Raw genomic sequence first — 23696 nt, 5'->3', positions numbered from 1 at the left:
GCAATCCTTTTTAAAAGTTGGGGAATAGGGGAAGAATTCCCTTGTTAGTTTCAAAGTTGTGTCTGACCCATCGCGGCCCCATGGACAATGTTCCTCCAGGCCTTCCTGTCCTCTACCATCTTCTGGAATTCCCTTAGGAAACTCCAAAGCATTAGTTACTATGGTAGTCAAAACAGGGGCCATCGGGTCTCTTTGCACAGTATTTAAATGCGCCAATTCACATGTTTTTTATATTTCAAAGTCTTGATTTTCATATTCCTGTCCATTTATCCAATATTCATTGAATCACATTCTCTCTCTCGCTCTCCTTCTCCCCCAATAATCACTCTTGGCCAATAAAGCATTATGTGCTGTGCTGTGCTGTGCTGTGCTCTGCTGTGCTGTGCTACGCCACGCTATTCCATTCCATCCCATCCCATATCTCAGTCCTTCTCTCTTCATAATAGTATATTTTCATTTCTTTTATTTGTCCACTCTCAAAAACAGTTTTTGTTTAAAAATTACAGAACAAGAAATAAATGCAATCAATCAACCAATCAATATATTTTGCTTTAATTTAAGGCACAATTCAATACGAAGACAGCTCAATCTCTCAAATCCTGACTTCAACATCCAACAGATCCAGAAGCAGGAGCAGCTGACGGGCATTGGACGCATCAAGCCAGAGTTGTATAAGCAAAGATCAGTAGACACGGATGATGGTCGGAGAAATAATAGCAAGTCTTACGGGAAGCTCAATTTTATTGTAAAATATGATTGTGATTTAGAACAACTTATAGTGAAAATTCACAAAGCTGTCAGCCTGCCAGCGAAGGATTTTTCTGGGACCTCAGACCCTTATGTCAAGATCTACTTACTTCCAGATAGGAAAACAAAACACCAGACTAAAGTACATAGAAAAACTCTTAACCCAGTATTTGATGAAGTTTTTTTATTTCCTGTTCCTTACAAAGATTTGAGTTCAAGAAAACTTCATTTTTCTGTCTATGACTTTGACCGCTTCTCCAGGCATGACTTGATTGGCCAAGTGATAGTGGATAATTTTTTAGAGTTATCCGACTTTCCTAGGGAATGTAATATTTGGAAGGATATTGAATATGTCACAAATGTAAGTATATCCTTTTTAATTCTGAAATTCACTATTTCGTTATACTGTCAGCCTGTTAATCTGCAAACAAAACAGAAAACAACCCTAGATGTTTCAACCTACTGCAGACAACAGTGATAAGTGTAATATTCAAACAGGAATTACTTTCTAGTTACAAATATATTTGTAACAGTTAGTCCTCGATTTACAAGCACAATTCATCCCAAAATTTCTGTTGTTAAGCAAGGCAGTTGTCAAGTGAATTTTTCCCCATTTTACGATCTTTCTTGCCACAGTTGTTAAGTGAATCACTGCAGTTGTTAAATTGGTAACATAGTTGTTAACTGAATCTGGTTTCCCCATTGACTTTGTTTTTCAAAAGGTCACAATAGGTGATCACAGACACAGCAACCATCATAAATACAAGTCAGTTGCCAAACATCTGAATTTTGATCACATGACCATTGGAATGCTACAATGGTTGTAAGTGTGGAAAAACAGTCATAAATCACTCTTTCCTGTCATGTTGTACTTTGTTGTATATGGGAGATATAATTCATAACAGAAGTCTCTGCGGTGAGGAACATTGCTTACAAATTCTATACAGATAGATGAAGGAGGTTTTGTGTACAATGAGCAGGAAGGAGTACAGTATTTGAAAGGAATGTTACATGTGTTTATAAAGATGGTTTTTGGAAAGGGAAGTGGAAGGATAAGGAATTAACTCATTGGTCTTTTCCCATAAGTACTCAGAAGAAGTACATGGTTCTCTCTCAACCCCTGTTTATGCTGTAATTGATGAGGCAAAATTTGGTTTTGATTGCAAGGTTCACTCCAACTTGATGGCCATTGAATCCAACACTCCTCCTCGACATCATGATACTTTGTATAAAATCTCAGACTTGGAACAAAGGAGCCAGACTCCCATAATTTTGCTCTTCTGAATTTTTTTTTAAAAATTATTTTGCTTTTTGTTGTAATGCAGGTTTTGGAACCATAATGGAAATCCCTATAAAGTTCTTTGCTAACTACCTTGGATTTTCTGGCAATAGATGCTATTTTAAAAATGATGGTCATTATTTGGACATTAATTGATTTTGTTTGTGAATTCACAAATTTCAACATTCATTCCCCAAACTTTCCAGAACATCTTGAATTTATAATCTAAGGAGCCCAAGTGTGTTTCCCTAACCTTTTTTAAACTCTGAATGCCCTTTTACAACATGGGCTCCACAAATGACATTAAGACAGAAATAAAATCTGCTAGTTTGATCCCTTTTCAATTGTTAAGAAAAGAAAACCACACATTTATTTGCCATGTATTGCAAGGAGCCGCAAATCTTGGGAAAGCTAGGCAGAAGGAATGATGGTTACAAAAACAACATTTTACTTTAAGCTCAGGCAACAATGCAGATCTGAGAAAGAAACTCAGACTGATTCCTTCATAATTCATTATAAGAGATATGGAGAGGAGAACTCAGTCAGGCTTTCAAGATTCTATTATTATAGCTTATATCTATATAGTTCATGTCAAGATTTGTGAGGTCTTTTTCCTGACCTGGCCTATGTCAAAGGGTTGACATATAGACAATTCAGGAAATATAAGATATTTGTGAAGCTTTCCTCCATTCCTTCAGTGAAAGATATCGCAATGCAAGGGAAGGGAAGGGAAGGAAGGAAAGAAAGAAAGAAAGATGGATGGATCTGGGTAACCTTAAGCCTGTCAGTTTGATGTCTACACTGGACAAGGTCTTTGAACAGATGTCTGTGAGCACTTGGAAAAACATTCTACAAATACCAAAAGCCTGGGCATGATCACATAAATCATGCCAAGCTAAACTCCTCTCCATATTTGTCAGATCTTCAAGAAAGGTCAGATCAGGAAGTAGACAATACAAGGACTGCTGGAACTCTCTTATTATAAGATACAATAATAAAATCTTGAAAAGCTGTCAAATGGTATTCAAGAGGAGGCAAAACTCAGAGAAAGTGACATTTTCTAAATAAGGAACCCATGAATTTTATTTGCAAATTTTTATTTTCTAACTTTCTGTCGAGTTAAAATTCAAAATTAACAGGGTGATTCAAGATTTCTTCATATTTGCCTACTGTCATGGAGGACAGAAATAGTTCTCACACATGGTAAATTTCATGTAAGACCCTTGTGTGGTAAGCATTGTGTCAATGCTTTTTGCCACATTTTATGAATCTTTTGCCTGAACTGAGCGATAAGAAAAATAGAACTGATTTACTGTTCAGAAAAGAAAACATATGGACACATTTTGATGTTCAGTTGTAAATGTTAATAGCTGTTCCAGTGTTTTTAATTTATTCATCAGTTTGAAACATACTTAGTCCTGAAACCACTGCACTTATTTCTGAATAAATATATTTAGGGATTGTTTTGTCTGTTTAGCTCACCATTTTTCAAGGGATTCTGTGTCACCTGCACTTAAACCATGAGCAGTCAAATCCAAGAAGTAATAATAGATTGAAAAAATATACAGACTCTATCAGAAGGAAAATCTCAAATCATATTTTTGCAAATATAGATTATTGCAGATCTAGATTCTTGCAAATTCCACGGGGAAAAGAATATAAAAATATATTCCTAATTGGTAGTACAGACAAGCATGTACTTCTCTCAGGTGAACTACTTTGAGTTCTGTATGTCTCCTGAACAGCAGGTTTCCTACAGTGTGTTGAGCATTTTAAAGAAGAATTGGAATACAACTCTAATAAATCAAAGGTATAGTGTAATATCATAATGGCATTTGTTGGCTACATTCACATAATATCTCTACCATACTTATTTGAATAAACGTTGATAAATTAGTCCATGTTTAAAAAATGTACAGCACACTTAACTAGGCACATAAAACAAGACCAGGTAGCCCAGAGCCAGTAGAAATGTAGCCCTACATAAAATTTGCTACACTTGATTGCTGATCTCTATTCTGCCACAAGTAACAAGGGCAACAACTAGCACTTCCTTACTGTTTTAATATAGGACAATGACTCTAGCAATATTTCCCATCACCTTTTTTCCCATATCTATGGGCAAACCATTACAAATTCTGTTTATATAAAGCACCACACACAGCAAGCAAAGAATACAGTCGCCATGTGCTTTACTGCTCAACTATTTAACTGTAACAGGAAGCAGGAAACTCTACTCAGAACAAAAGAGCATAGAGTATATATCATAGATCCAAACTTGTAAATATTACCATCTGCTGGCTGAATACTACTGTAGTTGTTGCTTAGAAATACATTCCAACAATGAATTCCAACACAAACACTGTCTCTAGTGTGGGGTGGAGTGAGATTGGGGAAGTCTGAGTGGGTGTTTGGAACAGTGTAAAACTGCATAACAAACACATTGTGGGGAAGCAGCAGGGAGTGATGGATAGTACACAGTTTGTATCTGCTATGAGTGCTGCAAGGGAAGGATGGTCCTATCCAGTGCTTTTTTTCTTTAAAAAAAAAAAAAAAGGTGCCGGAACTCACACATGTCATACAACCTGCCTTGCCTACCCTACAAAGTTCCATCCCAAAAAGGTGCCGGAACTCCATTCTGGGCGTTCTATGAGAAAAAAAGCTCTGGTCCTATCACTGAATTCTTTCCTCAGGGATGGCAGCTGCCATGCTTAGCCCATGGACAGTCAGGAAACTAATTGTGTAGGCAAAATGATACTCCTCACTCTTTTTTAAAAAAATAATATTTTATTAATTTTCCAGTTTTACATTTAGGTATTTAAAAAGCAACGTGGTGTTTGGGTTAATCAATAGTTCGATAACAAAATCTTTAGTACAAATCTCAAATTGAAACATCAAATATTTCTTCTCTTTTTCCCTTAACATTTACTATCTCATATTCAACTAGTACAGTTCTTATTACATCAACTCAATAAAAACATCATTATTACATTTAGCAATAATTTTTAGCTTATACGTATCTTAATTACATTCAATCTTCATAAATAATCCATATCCTGTTATTAATGTTTACCCAATTTTTAGTTTCTCATCAATATTCCAACTTAACCTTTGATATTTATAATTTTCAAGCTTTAGGTAACCAAGATTTCCCTTATCTCAATTCATAACAAAATCTAATATCCAAAATACACATTTTATCTATTTGAATATAATCTTATTCTATTTCCTAAGAGCTATCTATTTCCCACCATATTAAATCATCTACTTAATAATACAATATCCCCTTTAATCCTCACTCTTAAGTAGCAGAAGGAATGCAAAAAACTAGACCGCTCATAATACCGGTATATTAGGTCATCATTCCAAAGCTATTTCCTTCCCTTCTCTATTGACTTTGAATGAAAAATAAATAAGCTGTTTGAGTACACCCACAACCCACACACTGCTGGGGACTGAGAATCAATTTTTTTGTGGTTACATTTGCAAAATAAAATACACATAATGTAAGAAATATCTGAAAACCATATTGAAGTGATCACCAAACAACGCGATCTGCCATTTTTTCCGCCATTTTTCCCCTTTTCCTTAGCTCTGCTACTCCCTCTTATTCTATTGGCTTTCAAAAGCCAATAGAATAGACTCTCTTGAACAGAGTCTAATTCTATTGGCTTTCAAAAGCCAATAGGAATTGTCCAGGGCTGTCTCTGCCCTGCTGAGCCCGCCAAAAGCCCCAGTCTGCAAATGGTGCTGCAACGGGAACAGTCTGCAGAGCTTCCCTCCCTGCTGAGCAACTAAAAAGTAAGTAAAAGAGGGCCGGGGGTGGGAGGTGGGAGGCCAGTGGGTGCAGGGAGGGTTGCTGACACATGTGGGGCCCAGCAGGTGCCTTACCTGCCTTGGGCTGGGCCAGCTCGCCCTGTGCCGCCGCGGCCGCCTGGGAGGGCCTGGGCCTGCCTGCCGCTGCCCCGAATGAGCGGCGGCCAAGGTAAGCCTAGCGGGGCAGCGGCGGGCACAGGGAGGGTTGCTGGCACACGTGGGGCACGGCAGGTTCCTTACCTGCCTTGGGCTGGGCTAGCTGGTGGCCCAGCCGGTGGTCACCCTGCCTGCCGCGGCCACCCAGGAGCGCCTGGGCCTGCCTGCCGCCACCCCTTGCCGGCTATGCCTTAGCCGGTGCAGGGGGCGGCACCACACATGCGCAGTTGTAGTGCTCGACTTACGACCGGGGTCGCAGCTATAAAAAGGTTGAGAACCACTGATCTAACTCAAGTACAACAGCAATAGCAGCGGCAACAAATATACATATATATATAAACTGAAAATATATATTGGCTTATTCCAATGAGCTGAATAGCAAATAAGGAATATTTAGGGAGAATTTTGACCGTCCCTAAGTAGTTGCTATTGAAGGAGCTTCCATTCTGCTGCAGGGATATGCAATCCCGTGAAACTTGGCAAGAAGGAGCTCAGTGAGTGAAGAAGGCTACAAAGAAATGTCATGTGTCAGAATAGAGATGTGTATATTAAGGCCATCTGGATAGACTGATGATGCAAAATGACCTGAACCAAGGCTGGAAATCTGGCTGGAAGTTTACTTTATTTTATACATTTTATATTAAACTTATTTTTGAAGTGGCTCTATATTTTTGTGTTTGCTATTCTCAAATGGCAAAAAAAAAACCCCACCAATTTCTACCAATTGTGACCAAATATAGGCATAATACAGAGCTTCAGAGCAACAGGACCCTGAAATTCAATGCTATGAATTAATGGACTAGTTAGGGACTAATTACAGATATGCATAGCTTGAATCATCAGGAAATTAAAATGAGTGAAAACACACACATACACTAAATATTAAAACACTGTACAAATTTAGTTAACAATAATCATTCCTTTCCATAAGTATTTAAGTGTGACTCCAAAAGGGAACAGAAGTAATTTACTGTGCATAAATTAATTTGTTGTTAATATATAATATTTCTGAAGCTGCACAATTATATGAAGAATCCTTTATATAGCAGTGAGAACAGCAATTGAAAATAATGTCAAAATGGGGTAAGATAGACATTGTGTCTTTCACTAACTGTTCATTCCAGGATAGTTGTTTGCCCATTATCAATAAGCATGTTATATATAATTGTTAATTAACAAGTTATATATGTCAGTAAAATAGTAAAGGTTAGTCTCAGCAAATGGCAGCATCTAGTTGAGCTTAACTTGGATCAGACACTAAGCAAAGTTGGGCTTAATTAATAATTAGATGTAAGTTTATCAGGAATACTAAAATACCACACAATAAAAATGGAACAATAACTAATTCTAGATAATAAAATGAAACAATATCTAAGCAGGCAGTGGTGAATAACTTCAATATTTCTGTCAGCAGGAATCAACTGAAAAAAAGTATTTACATTTATTATTAGTTTAAACACTTTTATATATGATAGACAGCATTCTCCAACTAGATACGTCCAAATGTGTTGATCTAAAATTTCCAACTCATATAGTTTTAAACATGTTAGCTTGGGATTATGGCTGCTGATATTTACTGTATTTGGAGAATACAATATATTGTATTGCAACCTGAAAAATAAATAGAAAGTGATTTACAATGATAGGTTGAATTTGATTTTTGGCCACATAGATTAATGTGGTTCTCCTTCTTCAACATCTATGAGAGTAGGGGAAAGAAAAAAATCTGCTTCCTTCTAGCCTTGCTTAATCAAATACATCTGAAAGGTTAAACAAGATCTTGGGTTTGTTATAATGTGCATCTAAAAAGTGTTGCATATCAAGTGATGTAAATAAGAAACTTCACCACTAAGAAGGAAAAAATAATTGTTCTTCGCACTTGACATGGAAGAATCACTTTTTGTAACGCCTCTGTCGGTTAATTGTCAACATTTTTTTTTTTAAGAAAACCTGTTTTGTGCGATCATTTTCATTTCTAAGCACCTTTTCAGTACTGAGAGTTGGTTTCTTTTAGTTTTTAGAAATTGACATCTTTTAAAAATATATTATGAGTTCCTGTTAACCTAGAATTAAATAATTGTAAGGAGGAATGGAAAGAGGAGTGGCTTTTTCAAGTCTGAAAGTGATATAAAATACTCATCATACAAACATTCTGTCTTTGAACAAAGCCAGCAGCAGGATTTTTTTTATAGTTTCTGTAACCTTTGCAAATATATGTGATAAATTTGTAGAGGGAAATGAACCCTGTTTGGTAAAATCATCATCATCATCATCTCAGACAGTTTCTTCTTCTTGTGCCATATCCGTTACCAGATGTTGGTGATCATGTTGGCAATCCTATTTTTATCAGCTGTCACTGTGCGCCACTGGAGGGGCTTTCTTCCCGCTTCATCCAACAGATCATCTGCCCAGCGTCCAACAGATCATCCTGCCGCTAGCCTTCCATTGCCGCCACTACAGAGAACAGGGAGGGGAGTGGCTCTGCGCAGCAATGCAGAACAGAGAAGAGCACTTGCTTGCTGGCCTGCATCACTCCGCACCTCCCTTCTCCATTCTGGAAATGGCATCCCCGTTTCCTGCTGTTTCTCCTCCCATTGCTGCTGTACAGTTTGGCGCACCACCACCAGCTCCTCTCTCTTCCCAAAAGCTTTTCTTCACTAACCTGCTTCCAGTTCTGGCACGTTTCTCTCCTGCTGCAAGGAAACAGAGTTTGTGGGACTAAAAAACTTTAGTCAGACCTTCCAACTTCTCACGAAAAAAAAAAAAAGATCTCACGAGACGTTGGAAGGTCTGACTGAACTTTTTAGTCCCACAAACTCTGCTGGATGGGGCTGTTGGTGCCGCAACGCGAGGCGAGGTAGGTGTCTCAAAAAATATAAGACATCCCTCCAAAATAAGACTTAATGCCTCTTTTGGAGGCAAAAATAATATAAGACCAGGTCTTACTTTTGGGGAAACACAATAGTTGGAGAACTACTCAAATTCTTTAATTAAAACACTTAGAGCCTGGTACAGATGCATTTTTCTTCAAACAATCATACAGTTTATATTGTACATAGATTTGCAAAGCAATGGGATAAAAGAATATTCCTAAACTTTGTTTTATGATTTATCTCATGGTTTCTGTGAAATTGTGTGAATGCATCAATGCAGTGCATGTTATCTCAGCTTGCAAAGCTTGGATTCACTGAATGAGTTTACCAAAAATGTAAATATTGCAGAATATACAGCCTCACGCTACATACCGTAAATGCCGGCGTATAAGGCGACTTCTGCGAGTGCTGAAATCAGCGCCAAAGATGGGGGTCGTCTTATACGCCGAGTCGTCTTATATGCCGGAAATACTGGTAGTTTCCGGCGTATAAGACGACGTTCTAGGAATGTGGCCCGGCTATAAAGACGGGGGTCGTCTTATACGCCGGGTCGCCTTGTACGCCGGCATTTACGGTAACTAAGTTCCATTTCACATTGAATAAACTAAATTATTAATGTATCTTAAATAGAAAACTATATTTAGATAGATTTTTACTCCGAAAGCATTTTATTAAAATAAATTTGATAAAAATAAAAAAATCGATTTAAATAAAAAAATCCCAATTTTTTTTATTTTTTAAAAAATCATCAATTATTATCCACCCTGATACCCAGTATTTGTTCTGTCTGTCTGTCTGTCTGTCTGTCTGTCTCTCTCTCTCTCTCTCTCTCTCTCTCTCTCTCTCTCTCTCTCTCTCTCTCTGTGTGTGTGTGTGTGAGAGAGAGAGAGAGAGAGAGAGCATAATACAGATAACCTACAAAACTATTATAACTTTCATGTAATGTGACAGACCCCTCACTCACTCACAGCACCTACTCTATGGAATAATCTCTACCTTCCCTCCAAAGGTACAAAAACACCTGTAGCTTTTTAGAAAGCCATGAAGATCTGGGTCTTCTAATAAGCATTGAAGCAAAGTTGTTGAGTTATTGAAGCTCTGGAGAAGGCATATATGGTTTATGGGAAGTGAGATGTTTATTGGGTCTAGTCTTTTTCTCTTGGTTTCATGGATCAGCTTTTCTTGTTGTTTGCCACTGAGAATTTTACTTGCTAGATTAATAAATAAATAAATTAGAAGTGGTTGTAACATCTATAACAAACCATGATGGCATCAAAATGCCATATGTCGTGGTAGTGTGGAAAATGCCACAATGATGTCTAACTACAGTTAAGTCAGTCATGTAATTTGTGTGCTGTCATCATAATCATCTGTCCCTCCCACAAATGGCTGTGATTTGTACATGTGGAGTACATACTGTATGTTCCATTTTTGAGCCCGGCACAAAATTTTTTCATCTGTAATTTTGTAAAGTCTTTGCTGAGAACAGATTCTAGTTCTATATTTGGGAATTCTGTTTTTGAAGAGTGAACCTTTGCCTAAAATGTTACTTGGTCTTCACCTCACTCTTGAATAATTCACATTTGGTAAATGTTTTCTCTCTTACATTGAAGGTCCTGTTTTCCTTTTCTCAAGTTGCTTCTGAGCTCTTTCCTCATCAATGTGAGCTTTAAAACTCATTTTCCATTATTGGTCATTTTTTCTGATTACTATCTTCTTTCTTTGCATTTTCAACCTCTTTAATGGGCTGAGAAACAGCAGGTTCCAGCTTCTTTTCCAGTAAGGAAGACACACATTTAGTGATATCAGGAAATTCTAATTTAACTAATACCATTTCATCTGTTCCTAGATCTATTCAATCAGAGTCTGTGTTATATTAGATCCTAGATCTGTACTCTTTTATGGAATAATGTTTGAGGGTATTATGCAATTCTCTGATATTCATAGCATTATAGTGATTAGACACATATCCTTAAGCGTAGCTGCAGCATTCTTAGTTTTCATTGCAACTCTCTGGACTGAGGTTACATAAATATTCATTGTTCATCTGTGGACATTAAGCTGAATTCTTGAGGCAAAAATTGACTCCAAGCAATTTGATATACTTGATTATGATCTGATTTTCCATTAATTTGGATGATAATATGGGGATTTATCCTCTCTCTCTTTCTCTCTCTCTCTCTCTCTCTCTCTCTCTCTCTCTCTCTCTCTCTCTCTCTTTATCATTATCTTTGAACAGTTTAACAAATTTTCCTATCTGCCTCTTTCCAGACAAAACTAATAATACTGTGAATTCATTTCAAAAATATTGGTAATGATGCTGTTTTAACTCATGAAACTTAATTTGATTTTATTCATCATCCTGAATTGCATTTGAGGGCTTCTTTCAGTATGAAGGCCAACACCAGCTCAAGAACTGGCAGCTGTGATTTCACATTGTGGTGATCAGAGAATAATAATGTCATCATTGGCAAAAACAGCTATATAATTCAATCATTATTGATCTGTCCAAGGAGGTCCTGATAATGTCCCATTTTTGAGAAATCTGCTTAGATAGCATTGTTTTTAATTGTGTTCTTCAGCAAAGACTTCTTCTAGAACAGTGGTTCTCAACCTGTGGGTCGGGACCCCATTTGGGGTCAAACGACCATTTCATGGGGGTCGCCAAACCATGCTGTCCACCATTTTGTTCCCTTTTCCCTAGCTGTCCTACTCCCTCTTATTGTGGCCACACCCACTTGGGGGTCACCACAACATAGGGAACTGTATTATGGGGTCACGGCATTAGAAAGGTTGAGAACCACTGTTCTAGAAGTTAGAAATTATTGATTTCTTGGAGCCAGAACCCTAGCAGTCCCAGTGCCAGCCCCTCAGAGAGCCAAGGCTGGAGCCGCAGCAGCAGTATGAACTCTGTGTACAGCCAGGACAGCAAGAAGAGGCACAGGAAACAGATATATCGAACTGAGATCCAAAATGGGACTAATATAAGGAGTACTGTAGTTGTTGAGTAGGGGTGTTGGAATACATGTTCATGTATTTTCTGCAATAATGACAGCCAACCATTAGATGGCAGCGTTTATAAGTTTGCATCTGTGTTATATCCTCTATGTCTTTTCATTCTAAGTAAAGTTTCCTGCTTCCTGTTGCAGTTAAGCAATAAAGCCCATGTGGACTGTACACTTTGTTTGTTCCGTAGGGCTATATAACAGAAGATAGGTAGGTAGGTAGGTAGGTAGGTAGGTAGGTGACAGACAGACAAGATAGAGATGATATGTATATATATATATAGTATAGGTATAGAGATATAGATATAGGTATAGATATATATTTCTCACCATTCTTTTTTTTATTGAAAATTTTTAAAATTTTTACAAATAGGAAAAAGAAAAAACAAAAAAACAAAAAACAACCCTACCCAACCACCCCAACCCTCCCACTTCATCCCCCAACCTTCCCAGAGCTGAATATAGGCTTAATTAAAATTTCTAAAAATCTTTTAAAAAGATTAAAAAAGTATAAACATAAATATATCTAAATACATTACATAAACTTATAAGATAATTAACAATAATATATATGTAAAAAAGCATAAATATTAAAAAAGAAAAATGCTTAAAAAGAAAAAGAATAAAAAAAAGAAAGAAGAAAAGATGTATATATATATAAAAAAAGAAGTAAAATAAGATAAAATAAAAATAAAAAATATAAGGAAAGAGAAGAAAAAAAAATACAATCTATAAAATATTAAGATTTATATATAAGTTATTGAAAAACTAAGTAATATTTTTTTATATCCAACTTATGTTGTATAAAATCTATCAATTTTTCCCAAACCGCAAAAAACTTCTCTTGCGATTGATCCTTTAAAAAAGCCGAAATCTTTGCCATTTCTGCCAAATAAGAAACTTTAAAAAACCATTCTTGGAAGGTAGGCAAAGATTCCTTCTTCCAGTATTGCCCTACTAACAACCTTGCGGCTGTGATTAAATTTAACATCAGTGTAACCTCCTTAGCATCACAATCAGTAATGATACCCAACAAAAACAATTGTGGGGTAAATTTTACCCTCCTTCTAAAAATTCTTTGAATATTCCACCATATCTTAATCCAAAAAGCTTTTATATTTTTACACGACCACCAAATATGATAATAGGTAGCATCCAAACAACCACATCTCCAACATTTAGGCTGTAAGTCAGGATACATACGAGACATTTTTTTTTTGTGGATCAAGGTGCCATCTATAAAACATTTTGTAAAAATTCTCCCTTAAGTTCTGGGCTTGCGTAAATTTAACGTTCCTCCCCAAATAATTTCCCAGGTATCTAGTGGAACTGGTTCACCAAAATTTTGTGCCCATTTAATCATACATTCTTTAATTAGTTCTGGTTCTGAATCCAGTTCTATTAGCACCCCATAAATTCTCTTAATATGAGTTCGCCTTTGGTCTTTTACTTGTTTAAAAAGATTTTCATCTTCTCTAAGCAAACCCATATTACGATCTATCTTCCATCTATCCACTATTTGTCTATACTGAAACCATGAATATGTAATATTTTCATGTGCTAAATCTTCCAAAGATTTTAACTGCCAATCTTTACCATCCCATCTGAGTAATTGTGCATAAGAAACACTATCCATCTTAACTCCTCTCCTTACCCCCTCTATCGCATGCCAAGGTATAGCCCATAATGGTATTTTAAAATCACTTTTATAATATTTCCTCCAAACCCGAAGTAAAGAAATCCTTATAATATGAGATTTAAAAACCCGGTCAACTTTTTTATTAAAAATTAAATAGGCATGCCATCCAAAAAGTAAATCCCAACCCTCCAAGTGGAGTATTTCTACATTTGTTAAATTAACCCAGTCACTAAGTAATGTTAAAGCCACAGCATCGTAATACAATTTCAAATTCGGTACCTTGAGTCCACCTCTCTCACGAATATCTTGCATAATTTTAAGCTTTACTCTTGGTTTTTTCCCTGCCATTCATTTAAGTTAACCTCATTCTTTAAGATAGGTATCATTTGAAATAAAAAGAGAAACTCTGGCAGGACATTCATTTTAATCACCGCAATTCTTCCCATAAGGGATAATTGCAACTTCTCCCAATTTTTCAAATCTCTTTGTACCCTGACCCACAACCTTTCATAATTATTTTTATACAATTTTACATTAGAAACAGATAAAGTAACCCCCAAATATTTTATCTTATCAACAACTTCAAAATCTGTCAAGTTAACCAGAGTCTGCTTATCCAAATTAGTCATATTTTTGGGTAATATTTTAGTCTTATTATTATTAATTTTAAAACCCGAAACCCGTCCATATTGGTAAATCAATTCTAACAACTCTACTACAGAATAGGTAGGTCGAGACAAGGTAACCACCAAGTCATCTGCAAAAGCTCTTAGTTTATATTCTTTTTTATTAACTTCTATTCCTTTTATTTCCTGGGATTCTCGAATTTTAATCAGCAGAATTTCCAAAGTTAAAACAAACAGTAGTGGTGACAATGGACATCCCTGTCTTGTCCCTTTTTCTATTGTGAAAATCTCTGACAAACCCCCATTAACTATAAGTTGTGCCGTTTATTTTTGATATATAGCACCAAGAGCTTGTAAAAATTTTTCTCCAAAATTCATATCCTCAATTAATCTTAACATAAACTGCCAATTCAATTGGTCAAATGCTTTTTCAGCATCTAAAAATATCAGTCCTGCAGAAACTTGGTTATTCTTATCTAAATATTCTAGTAAGTTAATAATTTGTCTAACGTTATTCTTCATATACCCACCAGTTATAAAACCCGTTTGGTCCTTATGTATAAGCTAGTGCAAAACCCTCATAAGCCTATTGGCTAAGATTTTTGCAAAAATCTTATAATCTACATTTAAAAGAGATATAGGTCTATAATTCTTTGGTAAAGTAAGATCTTGATCTTCTTTTGGAATTAAAGATATAAAGGCTCTGCCCCATGACGGAGGAGTCTCTAAACCCTGTAATATATTATTAAAAAGCTCACATAAAGGTTGAATCATCTCCTCTAGCAAAGTTTTATAATAAATAGATGTCAGGCCATCCGTACCCGGTGCTTTACCTAATTTTAATTCCTTAATCACTGTCACAATTTCCTCACTAGTAATTAAACCATTAATTTCTTGTTTCTGATCTTCTGTTAATTTGGGGAAGTTGGCTTCACTTAAATAATTATTTATATCTAAAGTTTGTACGTTAGTACTCTTATATAGTTTTTGATAATAATCTAAAAAAGATTTCTTAATCAACTCCTTCTGATACACCAATTTACCATTATAATTTATTTTATCTATAATTCTCTGTCTCTGTTTCTTTCTCAATTGGTAAGCCAACCATCTCCCTGGTTTATTGGAATTACAAAATGTATTTTGTTTCATATACAATAAGTTAGTTGTGGTTTGATCAGCCATCAACATATTAAATTGTGTTTTGAGCAATTTTATAGATTCTTTAACCTTTTCATCTGTGGGATTTAGAATCAGAGATTTTTCTTTTAATTTAATCTCGTCTTCCAAATCCTTACATTTCTGAATCTGCTTTTGTCTCTGAGCACTATTCATTTGTATCAAAATCCCACGCATGAAGGCTTTACCTGCATCCCATACCATTGACATTGAAGTTCCTTTATGCATATTTAAAACAAAATAGTCCTTTAGATGTTCCTTTAATTTTTGAGATCTCTGTTTGTCGCAACCATTCCGTCTGTAACTTTCCAGCAACCATTACACCTAATCCTTCAGACTGCTGTTCCACCTCTTTAGCATCCGGAACTTTCTGCATCATAGATGACGATGAGCCTGCTCCCAGGACCGAAGTATAAAACTCCTTTGCTTTAGTGACTGTGTTAAGTCTATAACGCGTCCCCGCATGGCTCAAAACAATACCCATCGGAATCTCCCATCTGAATGGCATCATTCTTGTTTTAAGTTCATTAGCTAAAAAAGCAAAGTCTTTTCTATTTCTTAAAATTTTAGATGGGATCTCCTTTAAAATGATAACATCTTGAGCAGCAATCTGGAACCTCTTATTATAAAAAGCTTGTATAATTTCATTACGCAGAGATCTCTTTGCAAAATAAATCACCACATCTCTTGGTAGATTCTTCTGTTTTGCGACCAGGAGTTAACTCTGTAAATTTTTTCCACTTCTCTACGTAATCCATCTTTCTCCCTATTCAAAACGACAGCAATGTCATTAACCACAATCTCTATCAAATCTTGATTCATATCCTCTTTCAAACCCTGATTCTTAGGGCATATTCCATTTCCCTATACTGAGACATAGCAATATCATCTTGTGAAATTTCCATCTTTTTTTCCATACCTTCAAATTTATCTTCCAGGATATCAACTTTGTCTTCGACCTCTTCCACTCTAGAATCAAGCTTCTCAACAACAGAGGCCAATCCTGATAGAGCCATAACTATATCTTGCCTCAAAATAGTGTTATTCTGCTCTAAAAGGTTCTTCATTTCTCCTCTAATTTGAGTTTTGTTCTGATCTAAAAGCTCCTTCATTTCCCCTCTAATTTCAGATTTGTTCTGGTCTAGAAGCTCCTTCATTTCCTCTCTGATTTGGGATACAGCATTTCCCATTATATCTTTCATATCTTGTACAGATAATACTGGCAAAGGAGGAGAAGATGGTAGTGTAGCTTTAGGTTATTGTACTGGTAAGATTGCAGGAGAAGAAGCCACCTTAGGAACTGTAGGAAGCCACCTTAGGAACTGCTTGCCTCTTTGAAGCCATTTTTTAAAAAAGATCTTGCTCCCTCTTTCTTCCTTCTTAAAAAAAAATACTAAAATCCTCAAAAATTAAAAATGAACAAAGGAGAGTCCAAAAGAAACTTTAAAACCACAAAACCATTTTCAGAAAAAGATTTAGAAAGTTTAAAAAAGAAAGAACTATATAGTCCATTACATTCCGTTTAACTCGCTTCTTTCCGGGAAAAAAAAAAAGCACTTTCAAATCGCCATTTTACTTTCACTCTCCACACCAACAAAGAGCAAAAGAAAAAGAAATCAACATAGACTGAAAAGCAAATAAGGCTCAATAAGTAAAATCCTTTATCTGGCTCTGTCCGCTTTAAAAATCACTCACCCGATCACTTTAGGCGCGGAGATGGTAGCGGCGTTTCACTTTGTTTCCGAAGAAACAAAAACAGCTGGGAGGCGGAGGCAACACAACTCCAAGGGAGCTCTCTTTTCACCCCCCAAAAAGAAAAGTCCTGGGGGGTTTAAGAGGCTCTACCTCTATTCGTGTACTTCTCTACCCCCTCCCTTCGCCCGGGAGGGGGATTTCGAGCCGCGGGACAGCTGGTATCCGCTGTGCTCCGCGGTTCTGACGCCGTCTCAGGAGGATGGCTACAATGTAGCCGCCATCATCGACGCTAACTACCGGAAGTCCACCATTCTTGACATACTCTTATTTATTGGAAATTCTTTGTTGGTTTAGCTGAGTGGATAAAATGGCATCTGTCTAAAAAAGGAACAGCTTACTCTCTGTCACTTTGTGATAGATTTAATGAGAAATAATGGAATTTTCCTCACTTTGCTCCAATTCATACATGTTTTTAGTTTGTGTTTTAGTTTGTTGGGCATAATAATTTTAAGGGCTAATTTATGTCTTTGGCTGTGCTGTGTGTGCTGCACATTCTGAAGTTATTAGCAAAACAAAGAACTGTTGGCTGAGTGATACTTTCAAGATGTTGTCTGTAGTGGGATGATGGCCTAAGAACGAAGTGGCTATGCCATTTCACTTCAGCTGCTTTACTTACTTCCTCTGCAGCCTCCTTAATATCTGAAAAAGATTACTGTGCCAGCATGTTAGCATTACTAATGCAAGGAGATTAAGAAGATGCAGACCCAAACTGAATCACATTATCTGCCCACTGTAATGGTATTTCTGCCTTCTCTGAGGAACTTATCCCTAGAGTGTTATGGAAATCAGTCTGGCACCATACAGCAGGACAGGATCAAATATGCTACCATTATACAGATTCCTATAAAATATTTTAATGCATAGATTAGAGATACAATACAGAATCTTGGGAATTGTGGTAGGAACTCCTGTCCTCATTATTTGTAAGTTCATTAGGATAGAATCTCTTTGAATATTGTGAATCACTTATTCTCAGGTATTTTGCAGCCAGGAGCTATTTTTTTATTAGATAAGCTACTGACAATCTCCTCTCCTAACTGCTAATTGTTAGTTGTTTATCTGTGGCATTCCTTCCTTGTTTTTCTGTGGGAATTTTGTTCATTTCAAATGGTACGGGATACTGTGAGAACGGTGGTGATGGAGTAAGCTTCCCGGTAGGATAGCTGAGTGTCGCAGTCAGCACGATGGCAGACTATATCACAATGAAATCCCTGCCCCTTTTTAATGTATGTACACTATTAATGCATATACAAAGGGCCAAAGCTTGTAATGGTGGTACTGATATTAAATATCAGCTATTTTGACTCTACTGCAAATTCTGTGAGATAAGTGTCAATTAAAATTTACAACATTTTCTACACAAAATACTTGTTTTCCCTTTTTCCCCACCATAGATGGAAGTAAGAACAGATGCCTAAAACTGCAAGGATGGGCACTGCACATGTACTTTTTGTGTTAACTACAAAACCTTACCACAAGTAGTTGCTGCTGCAGATCTTCATAAAAGTGACTATCTCTGCCTTGATACTCAGCTAAACAGGAAAGAAGACAAAGGAAGGCGATAGGGGGGAAAAAAACATCCTTAGCTGCAGCTCTTGATAAATTAGACTTCACAAATTACCATGCTTAACCAAAAATAAGAATCCTGAGTGGGAAGAATGGAATCAAGAAGGTGTTTGTTTGGCTTTCACTTTACCCCAAGCCACAGACTTGTTGTGAAGCATGAATTGCTGAATAACCAATAATTGGCTACAATTACATGCAGCACACTAATAATATAGCTGAAGAATACAGACACTAACTAAGCTACAAATAAGCATGGCTTTTAGCTTTCTTTTTGGGAATTGCAAAGAGGTTAGTAAACTGCAAAAGCATACTTGTAGGTGGTCTGTGAGGTGCCTTGTACTTGGGGATTTAATTTAGAGAAAATTAGCTCTTTGGAACAACTGCTTAGAATGATGTATTTAAAATGTTTGAATAATCTTCACTTTAAAAGTACATGATGTACATGTATATGTGTTATTAGAAGAAGAATTTGAGGTTCCAACTCAAGCCAGGGTTATGCAAGAATAAATAAAAATGAGATCCAGACAGCTGTGAGAGTAAAAGAAATATTTATTCCTAAAAGCAAACAGCTTGTCTTTAGGGGCAGCTACAAAGAAAAGAGGTACCGGAACAAAGTTATATTGGGAAATTTGTTATAGGTACGAAAGTGTCTACATGCTGATTCTTGAGAGGTGGGTGTGTCCTTGTGTAAATATGTTTATTCTTGTTAATATGCAGTTCCTCTGGGAGACCTAATTTAATTAACTCTATTTGTGTTTACAGACCTTATCCTTTGATATGTGGATAAGGTCTGTAAACACAAATAGAGTTAATTAAATTAGGTATTTGGGGGTTTGAGGAAGTTTAAGTAAAAGATTTTCCTCCGTTTGCTATTTTTATTTGATCAGTTTAGTTTCAGCTTGACTGTCAGTTATCTTGCGGAGACATTGATTCTCAATCTTTTGTGGATTCTCTTAATGTTTTAAGGGAAGATAGAAACAATATAAAGAATAAGATATATTTTGATATAAAACTTCCCAGAGTGTTTTTTTTTTAAAAAAAAGATGAAACATAGAGCCATCTGACTGGTAAACTGGAAGTGCTTCTTGTAATGCCACCTTATGGGATACTTGTAATTTTCAGATTGTTGCTTTTAAATATACAAGATCTTGTTTTTACTTTGGAGATTGATCTCGGTCCCAATGGGATTCAATTTAGTGAGAAAATATAAGTAAGAAAGTTCAAATGAAAGAGCAAGGACATTTTGCCAGAGGCTTAAGGTTTCCAGCAGTCCATTCATTTTGGGATTAATAGTGGCTTCCTCTCAGAACCTCATTTGTCTCTGACAATCCCTACCCATGGAGTCTCTTTAGGCTGATAGTTCTGTCAGAAATCCTTTCTCTTAGAATAGTTGCAAAACAGGTAGAAACTTTACAAGTGAAAGTTATATCCCATAGTTATACTCATATGGCCTAAACCAGTGATGGCAAACCTTTTAGAGACCGAGTTCCCAAACTGCAACCCAAAACCTACTTATTTATCGCCAGGTGCCAGGTGGACATGGCCTACTGGGTGGGCGTGGCTGTGGTGGGTGTGCCAAGGTAGGCGTGATCACCTCAATGTTGCTTGTGGGGAGGGACGCCTGTGGGGGCCGGGTAGGGTTGGGGGAGATTCAGGGGGTCTCTGGCAGGTGGGGCGGTGGACAGAAGGCTTGTCCTGCTGGGTGAGGTGAGGCAAGGCAAGGCGAGGCAGGGTGGGGGTGCCATTTTCACAGGGCAACATGAGGCAAGGGCTGGGGTGGCTGCTGCCTGACACCATCAGCCGCTGCACACACAGACCAGTGAGTGCATGGGTACTGGGATGTATCTGGCCATGTGGGACCTCAGCGAGTTAGTGGGCGGCTGGTTGAAGAGGGACGGTTGCCATCTCTGGAGCAAGGCGCGCGTGCCCACAGAGAGGGCTCTGAGTGCCGCCTCTGGCACGCGTGCCATAGGTTCGCCACCACTGGCCTAAACTTTGATCCTCCTGTTTTATTTGTTTTAAAAGACTTCAAAATCATACTGGAAATTGATAAATGAAAATCTCTTTCAAGTCAAGCTTGATTCCTGGGCATTTCATTCTAGTTTTTCAGCAACAATACTGAAATGGTTGTCTTGTCTTAGTACTTTTAGTTGTTCAGTCTGCAGCTTTTATAGTCTGTGGCAGTCTCTCATCCAAATATTAACCAGACTTGGCCCAGTGTAGCTCTGAAGGCAAATGAGGTCTCTTCGGTTCTACTGCTTGTTTAGAATGGAAATAACTATAAGTCTTCCCTATTATGAATGAATTCTGACTTTCCTCCTTAATCTAAGAAATATGGGGTTTCCACAGATGTTCTATATCTATTTAGATTAATTGATTACCTAGTTTGATCTCCTAAATTGGCTTATATGAAATATTGTATTACAGTTTGGCAATACCAGGATGTATAGTATGGTGAACTTAGTTCTTCTACAAAGTGACTACAATAACGAGAGTTTAGAAGTGCACTTTTCTTTTGATTAACAGTAGGTTATGTCATCCAAACCCAGGGGTGGATAATCGTAACATTGAAACAAGCCAATTTTAATTCATCAGCCTTAAAGTTGTACCTTTGAAGTAAACAAAAGGTAAGGCTATTCCTACTTTAAGCATTCAAACAACACACTAAACTTTGATTAATTGGAATCAGAAGCTTTTTATTTTTTCAGTAATATAAAGCCCCATGCAGTTGATTGCTCTCTTTTAAAACCTTTGACTACTATATGTGGATTTTCTAAAACCATATGAACAGAAAGCCTTTCTCATGCAATCAAACTGCTTCATACTCCTGGTTCCAGTGATGGCAAAGCATTAAGACTACACTCCAGTTTCTCTGCAGTGTAGTATGTACATTTTGAGATAGGCAGTTTAATAAATAACGTGTCGATTTATTTTGTGCTTCTGTTAGGATTCTGGTTTTCTTCTTTTATGTTGATATTAACCCATTGACTGTAGTTAAAAATGTGTTCTTTTTTTAAAAAAAGTGAATACTGTGGATGAAACAAATTAAGCTCATTAATACCTCAAGACAGCTTATTCCAAAAGATGGTGGATACGTTTGGATTTAATTGTAGTGCTTTGCCTTTTTCCATATTTAAAATTTAAATGGTTTTTCCATATTTAAATTTAAGTTAGTTAAGTAGGCAGGAGGACAGTTGCAAAGAGCTATATTGATGAGTACCCTGTTTATTTAATGGTGTTCCCTATCAAATGGCTTTAAATTAGAATGGTGGTCCATCTGTATAATTCCTGAAAGAATACTTTTTACTGCAGAAATCAGAAATTCCAGAAATCTGCAGGTCTATGATATGACATTTGATTAGGGCATCTTTTCAAAACAAAACATAATCCCAGTCTGGCTGTTCTTTAGCCAAATTGACCTGTCATTACAGTATTTTTAAAGCTATCTCACTTCCCGAGCTCTGCAGAGCTGTTCCTTTGATGAGATTTGAATACCAGTCATGGGTATGTAAGCCTAATGATACATCATTCTGCATTAAAAAATGTGCACAGTACAGCATGGGAAGACCTGTTGCTGCTACTATCCCTGTCATCATGCTATCAAAGGGTCTTCACTTCTGTCCCTGTTGATGTGATTAGAAATTGGTCCTTTAGTCCAGGGGTCCCTACCCCCAGGCCGTGGACTGCTACTGGTTCGTGGATCATTGCGAACTGGGCCGTGCAAGCAGCAGGCAAATGAAGCTTCATTTGCACAAGTGCGGGAGCTAGGTTGCATGCACAAAAACATCCCCTCTTCCCCAACCCCTCCACCACTGCTGCTGCTCCCAGTCCATGGAGGCAGAAAGATTGGGGACCTCTGCTTTAATTGATACAATGAGTAGGCAGCTAAAATAACACAAAACATGCTATTTCGTTCAGTGCAAAGGTTAATGGCAGTCAGAACAAAATCTATAGCTTCTGCTTCATCAAGGTATGATGACACCTTTGAATCAGAATAATGTTTTCTTTCTCTTTGCTTTGGCATCAGTATGGATTATTCTTTGAACCCTTCAATTTATTATAAAGACTTGGTTGTCTATAGTTCAACTCACTGTGATTTTACAGACATATTTGTCATGATCATAGCAACAGTGTACAAATAGTTTCCCATAGTCTTCTCCCAGGATGTTTGTTGACTTGACTGCCTAACATATAGCCATGAGATTTCCTGGTAATGAGATTTCTGCCCAAGTTCAGCCAAATCAGTTAGGTACTGCTATCTGCTGAGTTTCCAGATGTTACAGTTGGAGAACTCTGCAGGTAATCCTTGACCTACAACCACAACTGAGCCTGAAATTTCTGTTGCTAAACAAGACAGTTGTTTTGCCCCATTTTACAACCTTTCTTGCCATAGTTTTTAAGTGTATCACTGTAGTTGTTAAGTTAGTAACAAGGTTGTTAAGTGATTATTGCTTCCCCCTTGACTTTGCTGGTCAGAAGATTGCAAAAGTTGATTATATGACCCAAACACACTGCAACTGTCATAAATACATGCCAGTTGTCAAGTGTCCAAATTTTGATTATGTGATCATGGGGATGCTGCAAGGGTCATAAGTGTGAAAAACAATCATAAGTTACTTTTTTAAGTGTCATAGCTTTGAAACTTCACTAAACAAATGGTTGTAAGATGGGGACTACCTGTGATTCCTGAATTTATTCAAAAACTGTTACAGGATAATTCTATTTCTAAGCTCATTTATTTTTGAATGAAACAAAAAGCTGCAACATCGCAGGGAATTAAGGTATATACTTTAAGAGTGTATTCACATACAGTCTCAAACTGTATGTGTCCATTTTCATTTTTAACCAGACTTAAAATTTTACAAAAGCAGTGAATAGGAATGTGCTGGTTGAAAAGATCATTAATGTATGAAGACTTCAAAAGCAATTTGCTGTCTGGGGCACTGTAAGAACTTAAATATTTATCCTCTCAAAACAAAGGGTACTGCCAAAGTGGCTGAACAACTGGATATTTTAAAACAACTAGACATTTTAGAGTTACATTTAGGACAAGCAGTT

General features: G+C 36.9%; 1 protein-coding gene across 3 annotated transcripts in view; it reads left to right on the top strand.

Annotated features, from left to right (window-relative positions):
* SYT9 (synaptotagmin 9) overlaps positions 1 to 23696 on the top strand; it is an 87592-nt gene that overhangs the window by 51825 nt on the left and 12071 nt on the right. For all 3 annotated transcript variants that reach the window (XR_005557808.1, XM_039352542.1, XM_039352541.1), the window contains exon 3: positions 562 to 1108. Coding sequence is in view for 2 of the 3 variants with exons in the window: in XM_039352542.1 (XP_039208476.1) it covers positions 562 to 1108 (547 nt within the window). In the remaining variant the exon portion in view is untranslated. The remainder of the gene's footprint in view (positions 1 to 561; positions 1109 to 23696) is intronic.

The sequence above is a fragment of the Crotalus tigris genome, unplaced genomic scaffold (genome assembly GCF_016545835.1).
Source record: "Crotalus tigris isolate CLP2741 ecotype Arizona unplaced genomic scaffold, ASM1654583v1 scf7180000018436.2726382, whole genome shotgun sequence".
In the NCBI taxonomy this organism is placed as follows: domain Eukaryota; kingdom Metazoa; phylum Chordata; class Lepidosauria; order Squamata; family Viperidae; genus Crotalus; species Crotalus tigris.
This window is presented reverse-complemented; position numbering and strand designations above follow the sequence as displayed.